The sequence below is a fragment of the Paramisgurnus dabryanus genome, chromosome 1 (genome assembly GCF_030506205.2).
Source record: "Paramisgurnus dabryanus chromosome 1, PD_genome_1.1, whole genome shotgun sequence".
NCBI lineage: Eukaryota > Metazoa > Chordata > Actinopteri > Cypriniformes > Cobitidae > Paramisgurnus > Paramisgurnus dabryanus.
In genome coordinates this window covers 52,417,104-52,431,384 of record NC_133337.1, presented here as the reverse complement: position 1 = coordinate 52,431,384, position 14,281 = coordinate 52,417,104, and the positions used below count along the sequence as shown (strand labels likewise).

Sequence of the window (14,281 nt, the reverse complement as noted above, 5' to 3'; positions counted from 1 at the left end):
TTATTTGCTTATGTTATTATTGAGAAGATGCAAATGCGCATGCTTTTAAAACGTACATTTAACACTGTGTTTAATTGTAGTATTTTTTTATTTAACTTTCACTGATAAATATTATTTAACAGAAGAAATAGTTTAAATAGGTTTATTTGTTGAAGTAATTGTAAGTCTTTTTAAAATTAAATAAATAAGAACATTAATAATTTAGATAGAAAATAGGAGAAGGGAGGGAGAGAAATTGAGAGGGAGGGTGAGAGGGAGGGGTGTAGTAGGATGCTGAAATACTAAAGGCTCGTGCCAGGAGCACAGTCAGTCCTCTTATTTCTGTTAAATACACTGGAAATGTTCAGGTGAGTTGTTAAGATCACATCTTTCTCTCTCTTTACATATAATGAAAAACCTTTAAACTACACAGATGATCTGATTTACTGCTGCAAATGTCAACACCCTACGTGCGCTGTATCAACACCACATAACGGTACTACTAGACCTGTCTCTTTTATTTAAACCGTAAAATAGTCAGTAATATAAATTTGTGACATTATTTGTTTTGTCATTAGCACTGTGCATTCAAATCGCTTCATCACTGTTGTTGTTGTTGTTGTTGTTGTTAGCCTGCTAGCATCAGTTAGCCCACTTGCTTCGCTGTGGTTTACAATTCACTAAGAGCGATTATATCGTGTCAGGTGTAGATGTCATCACACAAATATGATATATTTGATGGTTTTTGTCACGTTTGTTGGCGGTAGATACGATAAAGGACATGATATGTGTTTGTTTGGTTGTTAGGTAGACTGTGTTAAATATGTATGTGATGTATTTAGCAGTTAGTCACCACAGGTCATTAAGAGTTTGTAGGCTAAATAGTCATTAAGATCCTTAAAATATTATTTCTTTATTAATAAGCTTGTATGTTTAAGTGTACTTGTGGCAGTATCTTTTTGTTTGTTTTAAATATTTGTATTTATTATTATTATTATTATTTTATTTAGATTTATTTGAAATTAGTTTTTATCTCTGTAGCAGCTCAAATATGATCTATATGTACCATGGCAAGCTCAACCGCAACAACAGGTGCAAATATATTTTATAATTTTAAAATTTTATAAATAGCTATCCACCTTACTTTGTTTTATATGCTATATTATTTGGTGTTAATAATTACCTTTAATTAATTACTTCTAATAAATATGCTACATTGTTATTACATTACCTGAAGGTCATTTTCAGGTGTCTTTGTCAGCTTTTATTTGTTTCAAATTATATGCATATGTTGTACTTGTTAGTTTCCTTTTTAATGTATTTTTCTAAAATATTATTAGTAAATTAATAATTTAAAATAAACACATTCCTTAAAACAGGTTATTCCTTAAAACAATAAGTTCTTCATAGAGATAAAAGCAAGTCCAGGGAGATGGATGTCATTTTTAGGATAATACCACCTTAGGTTTAAAATATAACTACAATCAGAAAGTATGAATAAAAGTATGAATAAAATAAGGAAATGAGAAAGAAAAGGAGTAGTGAGGGATTTATTTGAAAAATAAATAATGCAGTGATGTTTGTGTTTGATGTTTGAGATGACCTCATGCTTTACAAAATCTTTGTTTGACATCAAGCACAAAATCTTTGTAGATCTGTACATCAAAGGCTGCATTAAGTTTAATCTATTGTATGTTCACACACCAAATATTTTTTTGGTTTTGATATTGCAATTCTTTAGATAGCTGTAATATTTGCTGGGCTGTGTTATCCACCATGTCCTACAAACACAGGGTGGTCATGTGATCACAGGCTGGGTCAGTCTGCACGCTACCCCATTGATTATTTGGGAGATCAGCAAAGTCCTCTCTAGAAGTCAATTGAGGTACACACTGTTCCAGTTTAAAGGCACTGTGTTCAGATTTCGTGAAAAATCTTTTTTCGTGGACCACAATGTGTTTTGTGCAGGGACGCAATTTGATTTGCCATTGATTAAACGTCCTATGCAAACTTGTGCTTTATACTTAAAATAATTTTGAGGGACGTTTGTCTGCTTTTGCTGTGTTGGGTCTTAAACCTTTATTTTCATAAATAGCATAATCTCTCAGTTTAGTAAAACTGTATGTTTACAAATAATTCTTCATCTTTCAGGTTTATCTGTCATGGATACAAATGTGATACCAAAATTCGCTTCCAAAGACGAGGAAATTGACTTCTGGAAGACTCTTTCACTCAAGTACAAAAAAAAGTAAGTCGCGGCGCCGAGCGTTACTCGGACACAGCTCAGCTTTTGTGGCCTGATAGCCGATAGGTTTCTTTCAAGTTGTCCTCAGTAGGCACTGTTCACAATGTTTTTGTGAACATTTGCTTGAACTAGATCAACACCTTGAATGCTGGCTTATTTACATTACAAGAGCCATGTTAAAACAGTTTCTGTATTCTTGTAATATTCAGAATCAGATTTTTTCTGTCATTTTCCATCTCTGTTACATTTGCCTGTAATTCAATCCATCACAGTAGGAATTTTCTGTAGTGGGTTTAGTCTCTGTGATGGGACACAGACCTCCGCTGCTCAATTTCCCCATGAAAAGCTCTCGACAATGTTGTAGTCTAAAAAGATTGAGTAAGATTCAGACTGAAAGCCATTGCTTTGTAAACTGTATCCCGAAACTGCATTTCTTGATCAAAGCTGGTTTATGGTTTTGTAAAGACACTCAGATCTTTGGCAGAAACAGTGGTAGCTCATAACATCAAAGCAGAAATTTAAACACACATACACACCCAACTTTGTGATATATGATCTAAAGCGTACACCTTGTTATGCAGGAAAACAACTTATGGTTATGGAGGTTTTACATTTACAAGACATCCTAAATATGAATGAAAGATTTAATCTACAAAACCCAGTTCCTCTTTGATTATACACCATTTACTGAAATAATAATAATAATTTGTGTCAGTTCGTATAGAAAAGTCTGGAAAAAGTCTTTATGTCAGGTAATTGAACTCCTAACCCCAAGTTATACATTTTGGCACATAACTCATCCCCCACAGTTTGTGCTACTGACATGAAGAATAGCTCAAATCTTGAGGTTTTGATGATTTTGCCTGCCAGATGTCAAGACATATTAAATTGCATAGACAGTGATGAGATATTTTCAGGTGCCAAAAATATATAAGATTTAAAGACGTTTGGCCAGTTGAAAACCATCTATAGCAATGCCCTGGCAACAACCCATAATAACTTAACATTGTGGTGGTTTTGCACCCACAAAAACCCATCACAATGTCTTCAGAAAAAATTATATATTAAGGGGCCATGGCATGAAAATCTGACCTTTTCTATTTTTTAAGTGCTATAATTGGGTTCCCAGTGCCTCTATCAACCTAGAAAATGTGAAAAAGATTAACCCAGTAACTTAATTTTGATAAACCACTCTCTGCAAGCATGTGAAAAAATAGGTAATTGAAATTTGGCTCTCCTTATGATGTCATAAGGAGCTCTTATTATAATAATACCACCCCTTAATCTGCACTGCCATTCACACCTAGAAAGTGGCAATTTTAACATTTTTAATAAATTATCTATATGGTATTTTGAGCTAAAACTTCACATGTGTACTCTGGGGGTTTATTTTACATCTTAAAAAATGATTGTGACATGTCCCCTTTAATGTTTTGTCTCACTTACACATTACATTTATGCATTTGGCAGACATTTTTATCTAAAGTAACGTAAAGTGCACGTTCAAACTACACGTATCAGTATGTGTTCTCTGGGATCGAACCCATGACCTAACACAATGTGCTACCAGTTAAGCTATGAGGAACAAGTGATGACCGTGTCTGTCTACCCCATACACCAATCGGCAGTTTTGAGGTCAGAGATGAAACTGATGTGCTATGATGATGTTGAATGTAGCTGGCAGGTCACCCATCACCAATTAGACTTTTTGCGGGGGTTAAAGCGGTTGCCCTCTTATTCCTGGATAAACATTGTCCTGTGGCTGTACTGTGACTTGGCAGGGAAATTTTGCTCCTGACATTTTTAGACGCTTCAATCACAATCATCATTTTGGCTGGTACATGAAGAGGCCTATGGCAAACAAAACTATTATTGTTAGTTACAATAGATAACTAACACTGCCCTCCTGTAGCATTCCCAGTTCACACTGTGACTGTACTAGTGTAAAAGTTCAGATTTAATCTGATTTATCTGAGGTTTTAGCAGCTTGAATAGCAGGAACCTTTTTGTGTTATTGATCTGTAGTCAGATGGACAGCTCTTTGGCCTCACAAGAACTGTATATATATTACATTTCCTAGATAAGACCAAGTATTATTCTTTCATAACTTTTCTTTGTCTCTATGGGAAATGACAAACAAAGTGTGCTGTTCTGTTTGACCTCAGCTGTGTGTGTCTCCTAATATCTCATACAGATAGCATTCATTACATTAGACAGCCTGTAGGTAATGGATCCCAGCGTTGTTTATTTTTGTTGAGTTATTTTAAGACAGCGGGGCAAGTGCAAGAGAAATGTTCCTGCATTGAGCTCTCGCGTACCTCTCATAAATGATTTCTGGGATCCAGCATTTACAAAATGAATAGTTATTTATAGTTTAAGAAGTATTGATGATCAAAAGATCATGGGTTAAACACACCTAATGATAAAATGCATCTGCCAATTGAATAAATGTAAAAAACTCTTAAGTTTCTTTTCTTCTGTTGTTTATTAAGTTTTAAACACTATCCTGCTGTGTTTGTGTCCAGTTATAAAGAGGCACAGGAGGAGTTGCTGGAGTTCCAGGAAGGCAGCAGAGAGCTGGAGACCGAGCTGGAGACACAACTGGGCCAAGCGGAGCATCGCATCAGAGACCTGCAGGCAGACAACGAGAGACTGCACCACGAGCTCGATATATTCAGGGTAAGAGCCAGCTTAACTGAGCTGAACCTTCAACGCCATCTGCTTTTTGACACTGGGCTCTCTGTTTTGTAGGAGAAGTTGGAGCAGCAGTATTCTCAGAGTTATAAGCAGATCTCCATGCTGGAGGATGACCTCAGTCAGACTCGAGGCATCAAGGAGCAGCTGCACAAATATGTCCGAGAGCTGGAGCAGGCCAATGATGACCTGGAGAGAGCTAAGAGGTTGGAAGGCATTGTCTTACACTTTTACACACATTTTACTTTATCACACACCCTGCATATAACACAGTAGCACAGCTCTAGTCTTTTTTTCACATCACCAAAATGCAAATTTACTTGTTTGCATCTGATTGGATCAGTAATTTTTTCGAGTTGATGTCATTGGTTAATGCCATTCTTTTCCTCACCTCAAGAAGTTATTATATTTTAGTAAGTTTAGTTGATTTATAAATGAAGTTTATTTAAAGGCGGGGTGCATGACTTCCGAAAGTCAAAGTTGACATTTAAAATCACCTAAACAAACACGCCCCTACCCTAATAGAATCTGGACCTTCTTTTGATAGACCCACCCCACACATACCCAACCCAGGCAACGATTTTGGTTAGTAGACATAAACCCTACTGCTGATTGGCTACATGTGTGTTTTGGTACTCAGCCCGACTCCCATTTCTAGTGTTTAAAAAAAAAATCATGCACCCCACCTTTAACTTTAAAGTTCAGGAGAAGCATGGTCATGTAATCCAATTAATCAGTGTGAGGAGGTCTCTATATATAGCCGTCCCTCACCTCCATCCCGTGACAATTTTTTGCAGCATCCCTCCTCCACCCCATTGACTATCCCAGTTCGGAAAACTTCGTTTTGGCTAATATACCGAGCTCTAAGCCCTCTATGCTTTAACTCATTACCCTATTGATTACACGTTAATGCCAACTCATGAAATTAAGGGGTCATTTTTAATCTCTATTTCACAAATGTTGTTTCTTCTGCTATGGTCTGTCTCTGCAGAGCCACAATTACGTCTCTGGAGGACTTCGAGCAGAGACTGAATCAGGCCATAGAGAGGAATGCTTTTCTGGAGAGTGAACTGGATGAGAAAGAGTCTCTCCTGGTATCCGTACAGAGACTTAAAGATGAAGCCAGAGGTATTTACAGAGTCTTCATCTCTAAAGTCTGTGTGCAAATGTTTGATGATTACAGAAGATCCTCCTTTCACACCTGAGGTGCTCACGTGATGTTCACAGTCTAAAAAGCTTTTCCTGTTTTGCTTGTGGAATGAGGTCATATAATGTATCTTAACAAGCGTGTGTGTATGCACGTGTAGACCTGAGGCAAGAGCTTGCGGTACGAGAGAGGCAGCCGGACGTGACTAGAATGTCCGCCCCCAGCTCTCCGACTCCAGACAATGATAAAACGGACTCGGCCGTCCAAGCCTCACTGTCCCTGCCCGCTACACCTCTTAGCAAGAACCTGGACAACGCTTTCACCAACCAGACTGGTAAATAGCTTGATCTCAATCTCTCTGAGCTTTAAAGAGACACTCCACTTTTTTTGAAAATAGGCTCATTTTCCAGCTCCCCTAGAGTTAAACATTTAATTTTTACCGTTTTGGAATCCATTCAGCTGATCTCCGGGTCTGGTGCTGCCACTTTTAGCATAGCTTAGCATAATCCATTGAATCTGATTAGACCATTAGCATTGCGCTAAAAAATAACCAAAGAGTTTCAATATTTAAGTTTAATCAAAAGCCTTTGTACCATGGCTGCAGGAGGCGCAATGATATTATGCAGCACCCAAAAAGAGTCCTCTTGGTAACTTTCAATAACAGGGGACTATTTTCGGGCACTGTGTATATCATTGTGCCTGCTGCAGCCGTGGTACAGCAGCAAAGTCGTTGATTTTTACGCCAGAATGAGAATATAGTTCCTAGACATATCTGCCTAAAAAATCGCAACTTTTAATTTTCCGTCGGTCTTAGTACACAATATAACTATAGAAGAGTCAAGTTTAAAAATCTTGAAACTCTTTGGTTATTTTAGAGCGTGATGCTAATGGTCTAATCAGATTCAATAGATTATGCTAAGCTATGCTAAAAGTGGTACCACCTGACCCGGAGATCAGCTGAATGGTTGCTAAAATGGTAAACACTTTAAGGGAGCTTGAAAATGAATATTTTTAAAAAAAGTGGAGTGTCCCTTTAAAGATGCCAAGCGTGTTTGACTTTGTTGTTCTTTGCAGTTTTGACCAGCGGCAGCACCAATTCAGCCCTTACCCCATCTGCTAGAATATCAGCCCTTAATATTGTTGGTGATTTACTGCGCAAGGTTGGGGTGAGTAGACAAACTACAGGTCTTAAAAAAAGTACATGATCGCTTGCAGAATGCTAAATTGAAGCGTTTGCATAAATGCATTTAGGAGCTGTTTATACCTGGTATTAAGATGCGTTTTGGTCAGTCGGATCACAAGTGGACTAGAGAAACGAATTCACGTTTACACCTGGTGGTCTCTTTTGTCCACTTTTGTTTGTTTTCCAGGAAAATTTTCTTCCAGAAATATATAAACATACAAATATATCAAATAAAAGAACAGACCCTTTGCTTTCAAACAAACAAAACTCAAAAAAAAGGTTTCATCCTATCTATTTTTTTTCTTCGCTTATAAACTCTTAAATATGGGCATTTTTCTTAAAAAAAATTTTTTTTTACCAAAAATCTGAAATAATTACATTTTTGTGAAGGAATAGGCTTTATGCCCAGCTGCACTACTTCCTGAACTTCAGCCAGCTCCTTGTTTCCTGTCTGCCATTATTGGACAAACTGATTAATCCAGGTGTTCCTGACTTCAGTAGTCACAAACAAACTGATTAATCCAGGTGTGCCTGACCTCAGTAGTCACAACAACAATAATCAGACACACCTGGATTAATCAGTTTGTCCAATAATGGCAGACAGGAAACAAGGAGCTGTCTGAAGTTCAGGAAGTAGTGCAGCTGGGCATAAAGCCTATTTTGATCAAATTCAGAACGATTATCAAAACATACATGGAGTGTAAAAATAATAAATTTTTGCTTCAGTTATTTTTAGTAATTTGGGTAAGTGCCATCTAGTGGATAATCGCAGTATTAAAGAAAACCATAAAAACTCATCAGGAAAACAGTTTTTGTCATCCAAATGTTTTCTCTTAGTTGACGAGATTGTCAATCCTGTCAAATGCGTTTTTGACTACATCTGAATGTGGTCGAAAGTGGACGAGCTCAAAAGTGATCCGATCAACCAAAACGCTTCTTAACCAGGTGTAAACAGGCTCTTTGTTTCTAATTGTGGTTGTTGTGTTTCTTAGGCTTTAGAGTCAAAGCTTGCAGCCTGTAGAAACTTCGCCAAAGACCAGGCAGCCAGGAAAAACTATGTCACAAATGTCAACGGAAATCTGATTAATGGAGAGATGGCAAATTACTCTCATTCGCTCCACACGTCCTACTTTGACAAAGCGTAAGTCTGCCATTTTTTTTTTTTTTGCCACGGTTCAGGGAAACCAGTCAATAAACCATTAGATGTTGATGAGCAGTCACCTTATTTGACTTGCATGTTATTCCACTATACAGTAGTAAAGTTAATAATGTGACTGCGTGGGTCCTTTTGTGATCAGCTTTATTTTCACTAAAAAGTACATACGTTTGGACTTTTTGTTTCTAACGTATATTACTACTCAAAAGGTCCTAAAATTAATAGTAGTCCATAAGATAAATGTTTACTGTATTTGATTTTGAGGTCTGAAACATTTTTTATAAAAATAGTTTTGATGGTTTTAAATGAAGTACTGTTAGAGATAAATTTGCTTTTTTTGTCTGAGACTTGTATTTATTTCTCTCCTCTGCAGAAGAGAGAGGGTCATTTTCCCTGCATTGCTTCTGGGTAAATGATCTGTGTAGCAGTTTTCTATGGGGGTCCATGCATGCTGGTTAACAACCCCCGGTTAGGACTTGTAGAGTACTGTAATCCACTAGGATAAGATCATGTCATCTCCACTAACATCTTGGTTGTGGCTTAAAATATCATACAGGGGTGCTCTCCATGTGTTTGCTTAAATGTTAGTGTTTTTGTAGGTTTGATGTTTTGAGTTGACAGCTCTAACAAAAAATGAGACAATATTGTCTTGCATCATGATGATCATCACTGAAGACTAAAAACATGCACAGCCTTTATAAAAAGCAATAATGGAGTTCACCATGAGTACTAAACTGAGTGTCGCTCTTCATCAGTCTGTCACTATGAATTAGTTTACAGGATTAGACTCTGTCCTAGTTGATGAATAAAGATTTCATTCATTTAAAATCAACATGAAATGGCAATTGCAGTTACTTTTTAATAATGTAATAGGCCGTATTTGAGTTGAATTATGATGGGGAAACAAAATGAGGACTTGCTTTTTATCCAACACAGATTTATTTGATTGTAAAAAGTGGAGGTTCTGGACCAGAATGAGCAAGCACAGCATTTGGTCTGTCACCCTACTGTCCCAATTTAAGGGATAGTTCACCCAAAAATGAAAATTCATCATTTACTCTATTCTGAGTTTCTTTATTCTGTTGAACACAAAATATAAAAAAATATAATTTGATAAATGATGATGAGCACAGAAATTTTGTTTTTTTTTGAGGAAAACATTCCGGGATTTTTCTCATTTTAATGGACTTTAATGGACCCCAACACTTAACAGTTTTAATGCAAATTAAAATTGCAGTTTCAACGCAGCTTCAAAGGACTCCCAAACAAGCTTTAAGGGTCTTGTCTAGCGAAACGATTGTCATTTTTTGCAAGAAAAATAAAAAATATGTACTTTTAAACCACAACTTCCTCCGGCTGTGTGACGAGCCAACACGACCTCACGTAATTGCGTAATGACGTCAAAAGGTCACGTGTTACATACATGAAACGCACATTTGCAGACCATTTTAAACAATAAACTGACACAAAGACATTAATTAGTATCATTCAACATACAACAACGGTCCTCTTTCTCCACACTTGTCAACACTGGGGCGTAGTTTCGATACGTCATCCGTGACCTCTTGACGTGATGATGTATTACGTGAGGTCGTGCTGGCGCATCACAGGACCAGAGGAAGATGAGAAGTTGTGGTTTAAAAGTGCATATTTTTTATTTTTCTTGCCAAAAATGACAATCTTTTCACCAGATAAGACCTTATGCCTCGTTTCAGATCGTGTAGAATCCTTTGAAACTGCAATTTTAAACTGCATTAAAACTGTTGTATTTGGGGTCTATTAAAGTCCATTAAAATGAGATAAATTTTGGAATGTTTTCCTCAAAAAACATAATTTCTTCGTGACTGAACAAAGAAAGACATCAACATTTTGGATGACATGGTGGTGAGGAAAATAATTGGATTTTTTTTTTGTTTGAAAATTTACTAATCCTTTAACTGTGTGCTTACCATCATTTATCAAAATATTGTCTGCAAAAGACCAGGAAGATATGAATAAAACAAATTTAATGTTGACTTTAAACATGTTTATATATACAGACAGATAAACATCTTAATTTTCCTGATCATCAAGAGACAAACTATAAACTATGTCTCTGCAGCATCTATATTTGTACCGCAGTGTAATGCAGTTCTTCACCGCAGTGCTGAATCAGTTTGTCCTGCACCTGAGTATCATTAGATGGTTAAGGGTAAGATGAGGACATCTAGGGGTTGTGTTACGGCTTTATAAAACTTGCTGTATCAGTGCTATAAAAGAGCTAGACAAACTGAGATCAGATCCAGACATAAAGTCTAAGTCCAGGTGCATTGCAGTTTATAGGTACACATTTAAATGAGAAAGAGGCGTTAAGTTATTGAATTCTGCTTGGTGCAGTATAAATGTCATGTTTGCTGCCCTTAACTGTATATGTGCTGGGAACAACACCAGTGACATGTTTTGCTGATGAGAGTCATCAAATTATCTTTGTAGGAGAGGCAGGAGAGCATTTTTGTATGGGAGTGGTCTGTAAAACCGGCTCTTTGACTGAGAAAGTCTATAGTGTCAGTGTAAAGTTTGTTCTGCTAGCTTATCTACACCAGTTTACTACTCTAACATACTCGGGTGTGAGCTTTGCTACCTGTTTTTTCCATGCATTTGGTTTTGGGAAACTGCATCTATATAATTCACAGTATTAAGCTTTTCCTGTTAATATGCTGTCTATGCCGTCTGGCTTTAGTATTTAAATGAATATTCTGAAAAGTTGCATGACTGAACCTTTGTGGGCTTTTAAATTGGCTTACATAGTAATACAAAGAGTTCATATACTCTCTAACCCGAGTCATGTGTTTCTCCGAGCACAGCAGGACAGTGAATGGCTTGGATCCTGGTGCCGTGACGAACATCACAACCCAACCACTTTCCAACTCTCCATCCAGCCTGGTGCTCACCGTGTGACCCACAGATCCTTCCCACACACACAAAAAAAGAACTACTACACAGCAATATACCAATTTCTTTTAATACACTACTGATACCGACTGTCTGGGTTACAGTGGGTTACAACAGGGTTAACAGCAGCACTTAATGCTTTCCCTCTGCTGCTGTGTTCTACACTACTGCTAGTTAAGTAATTGTTAATAGTTCTTAAACATGTATATACCCATCTAATATATTTATGGTTGCTGTTTGTATAGATATGAACTTATAAACTCTGTTCTCTGCGAATGTAATGTCCTTTACCACATTATGAAAATGTATTTATTGCTATATATTGCTAAATTTGTGAAATCAGAAGGAAATCAATAATATTTGTTGTGCAACACATTCAAGTGTGTTTGAAAGTAGATATGATATATATGCTGTATATTAAAGGAAGAAAATGTGTAAATTTGACTTAAATGTGCACTTATGTGACAGAAACTGGTTTCCGTTTTGTAGCAAAATCTTTAATATTGCTAATGCACGCCTCATATTTATATGTTCCTTAAAACACACTGGTGCAAGTGTCACAAAGCAAGAACTTGGACAGGAAAGATGATATGGATAGTTAAAGCACGTTTACTATTTAAACACTTGGTCTTGGTATTACTGACAATCGACTGACTAATATGACACATTTGCCTGTAAGTCTCAGGTTGGTTTCCCAGCCTTCTAGTATTTGTTATAAAGTCCACACTTTAATTTTTTACAGATTTCTCTGGTGGAAAATAATAAATCTTATTTAGTTTGGTTTGAATAGATGCACTTTGTTACTTTTGCGTGGTCAAATAAACAGTAGTGTTCTCACTTAGACTTACAGACTCATATTGTATTGTTTTATCAATGAAAATGTATTGTACTAAATGTTATTAGGCTTTAATGCAAACAAATGTTTATTTATCCAGATTCATTTTATGACCCTGCAGACAGGTCTCAAAAACAACCAGACCAGTGAATATTCTAGAACTTTTTGCCATTTCACACTTCAAATTTTTGATGCTGTAAATGAATAACCTGTCAAATCATTTGATCAGTAGAAAGCAATAGCAACAATCCTAACACTTCACAAAACCTTAGTGGCAAAAATGTCCAATGTTTTTTCTTCAGCACTGGGTTTTTGCAGTTGTCCGATCAGATGCGAGTGCAGAAATCTCAACTGCCCCCTCCACTTTTCTTTGCAAGTTCATCGATTTGTCTCTGCCTCCTTTCCAGAACCTCATGTCGTTTGATGTCATTACGGGCTCGCTCCTGCTCCCTGAGCTCTGCAAGATCCTCCATGAACACATGCCTTCATGCATAAAGCAAAAACATGATATTGATCAAACATCACAACAATGATCCCCAGGTGAAAAAAGTGACACTTTATTAAAGTACACTTTTCCAAAATATACTAAAAGTGCTCTATTTTTGCACAGTTATTTTGAACTTTGTATACTAAAAAGTAGTATTTAGTACTTGTTAAGATTAAAAGCATCTAAGTGTACTCAACTGTGCTATTCTGAGACACCATAAGGTTGAACTAAAATCTAAAATTTAATTTTAACATACTATGTTAAAATTAAAAAAATATATATAACTTGAAATATACTTAACCCCACCTTTAAACATTTATAAATATACTTTAGAGTATAATAAATATAATATACCAAATGTATATCAGTTAGGATACATTGCGCATTGTATTTAGATACATTCAACATTTCATTACTTTGATTCACTAGTGTTTGCAGCCCTTCTCATAAATAATTAATCTTAAAGATTTAAAAGTCCGATAATAAATGTGTTATGAGTTTGTCACACCATAGAAAAAAATATGCTATAAACCACCCAGACAAATTTGAATGCTTAAAAAAACGCCATGTAAATAAAATGGTTATCAAAATCTTTAAAAACAGGCAGGATTCTCTTCTCTCAAACGCTGGGGGCGTGTCTGCTGTCGGTGGTGAAACCACGCCCACTCGTTTGAAAGCTGTCGTCTCTCTCAACTTTCACTGTTTTAAAGGGATCGTTAACCCAAAAATGAGGACTGTCATTACTTAATCACCCCAAGTTGTTTTAACCCCGTATAAACTTATATGTTTTGCTGAACTACTATGTAATCAAGCAAGAACCCGTAGCACCATTGACTTCCATAGTAGGAAAGAAAAATACTATGGAAGCCAATGGTGCTCAAAAACGGTTTGGTTACAAACATTGCTCAAAATGTATCCCTGATTTTCTATACCTATAAGTTTAAAGCAAACTGGGCATGTCTTTCTGTTTAAATGTATAATAATACGCACTTGTATAACATTTATAAGTGCAAATTGTGCGTGATATTTCAAAGTTATCTTTTTTTAAAATAAGACCTTAGACCCAATTCTAATAAATAATAATAATTCTAATCAACATGTCTTTGCATTCAGTTGATAATGACAAATGTTGAAACAGCAGGACTGAGCATCCAGGTTTAAATATTTATAGCACAGACGCGTGCAGCATGCATGCTGACCATACTGTATGTTTTATCCACAAACTACAAACTACCCGACTAGTGCAGTGTCAATGTCAAAGGGGTGTGTGTTATCTCACCTGTTGAGAAACGCTGTTGCCAAGCCTACGAGCAGTGTGCCAAAAAGAATCGGTTTTGTTAGACGCTTTCCAGCGGATAGTTTAGACTGCTTCATGTTGCTCTTTTAAAGTTTGTAGCTGTCGGATAAACACACAGAACAGCAGATGCCTCCAAAACACTTTATAGTTCCACACGGAATAAAAGTATCTGCACATACATAGTAACTGTAAGGATTACTTCCGGTCGCGTGCATCATCGTTTAAATACATTACGTATGAACTTCACTTATTATAGTATTGTTATTACAGCATTGTTAAAGGAAGTAAAAGTACTTTTTTAGAATTATTTAATGTTTTGGCATTTTA

General features: G+C 36.4%; 1 protein-coding gene and 1 long non-coding RNA gene across 5 annotated transcripts; one reads left to right on the top strand and one right to left on the bottom strand.

Moving 5' to 3' along the window:
• The first annotated feature begins 247 nt into the window (after positions 1 to 247).
• On the top strand, positions 248 to 12,178 carry ndel1a (nudE neurodevelopment protein 1-like 1a). 4 transcript variants are annotated; one of them, XM_065242223.1, is made up of 10 exons: positions 248 to 347; positions 1,721 to 1,864; positions 2,131 to 2,227; positions 4,750 to 4,903; positions 4,976 to 5,124; positions 5,910 to 6,046; positions 6,226 to 6,399; positions 7,140 to 7,231; positions 8,241 to 8,389; positions 11,248 to 12,178. In XM_065242223.1, exons 3-10 carry the CDS (start codon positions 2,142 to 2,144, stop codon positions 11,339 to 11,341), a joined length of 1,035 nt encoding a protein of 344 aa, XP_065098295.1. In that variant the 5' UTR covers positions 248 to 347; positions 1,721 to 1,864; positions 2,131 to 2,141; the 3' UTR covers positions 11,342 to 12,178. The 4 variants fall into 4 exon arrangements, with proteins under 4 accessions (XP_065098295.1, XP_065098298.1, XP_065098294.1 ...); XM_065242226.1 differs by lacking the exon at positions 1,721 to 1,864 and adding an exon at positions 8,778 to 8,812 and having other exon boundaries at positions 254 to 347; XM_065242222.1 differs by lacking the exon at positions 1,721 to 1,864 and having other exon boundaries at positions 254 to 347.
• On the bottom strand, positions 11,390 to 14,197 carry LOC135720257 (uncharacterized). Its single transcript, XR_010521244.1, has 2 exons — positions 13,937 to 14,197; positions 11,390 to 12,653 (listed from the first exon to the last, which is right to left on the bottom strand). It is a non-coding gene; the product is annotated as an uncharacterized lncRNA (long non-coding RNA).
• Positions 14,198 to 14,281: the final 84 nt, after the last annotated feature.

Excerpts from the sequence above, each read along its gene's own strand:
- ndel1a (XM_065242223.1), top strand. The coding sequence starts at position 2,142 with ATGGATACAAATGTGATACCAAAATTCGCTTCCAAAGACGAGGAAATT. Across the intron at positions 4,904-4,975 it reads ACGAGCTCGATATATTCAGG|GAGAAGTTGGAGCAGCAGTA; the intron begins GTAAGAGCCAGC and ends TCTGTTTTGTAG. Across the intron at positions 6,400-7,139 it reads CGCTTTCACCAACCAGACTG|TTTTGACCAGCGGCAGCACC; the intron begins GTAAATAGCTTG and ends TGTTCTTTGCAG.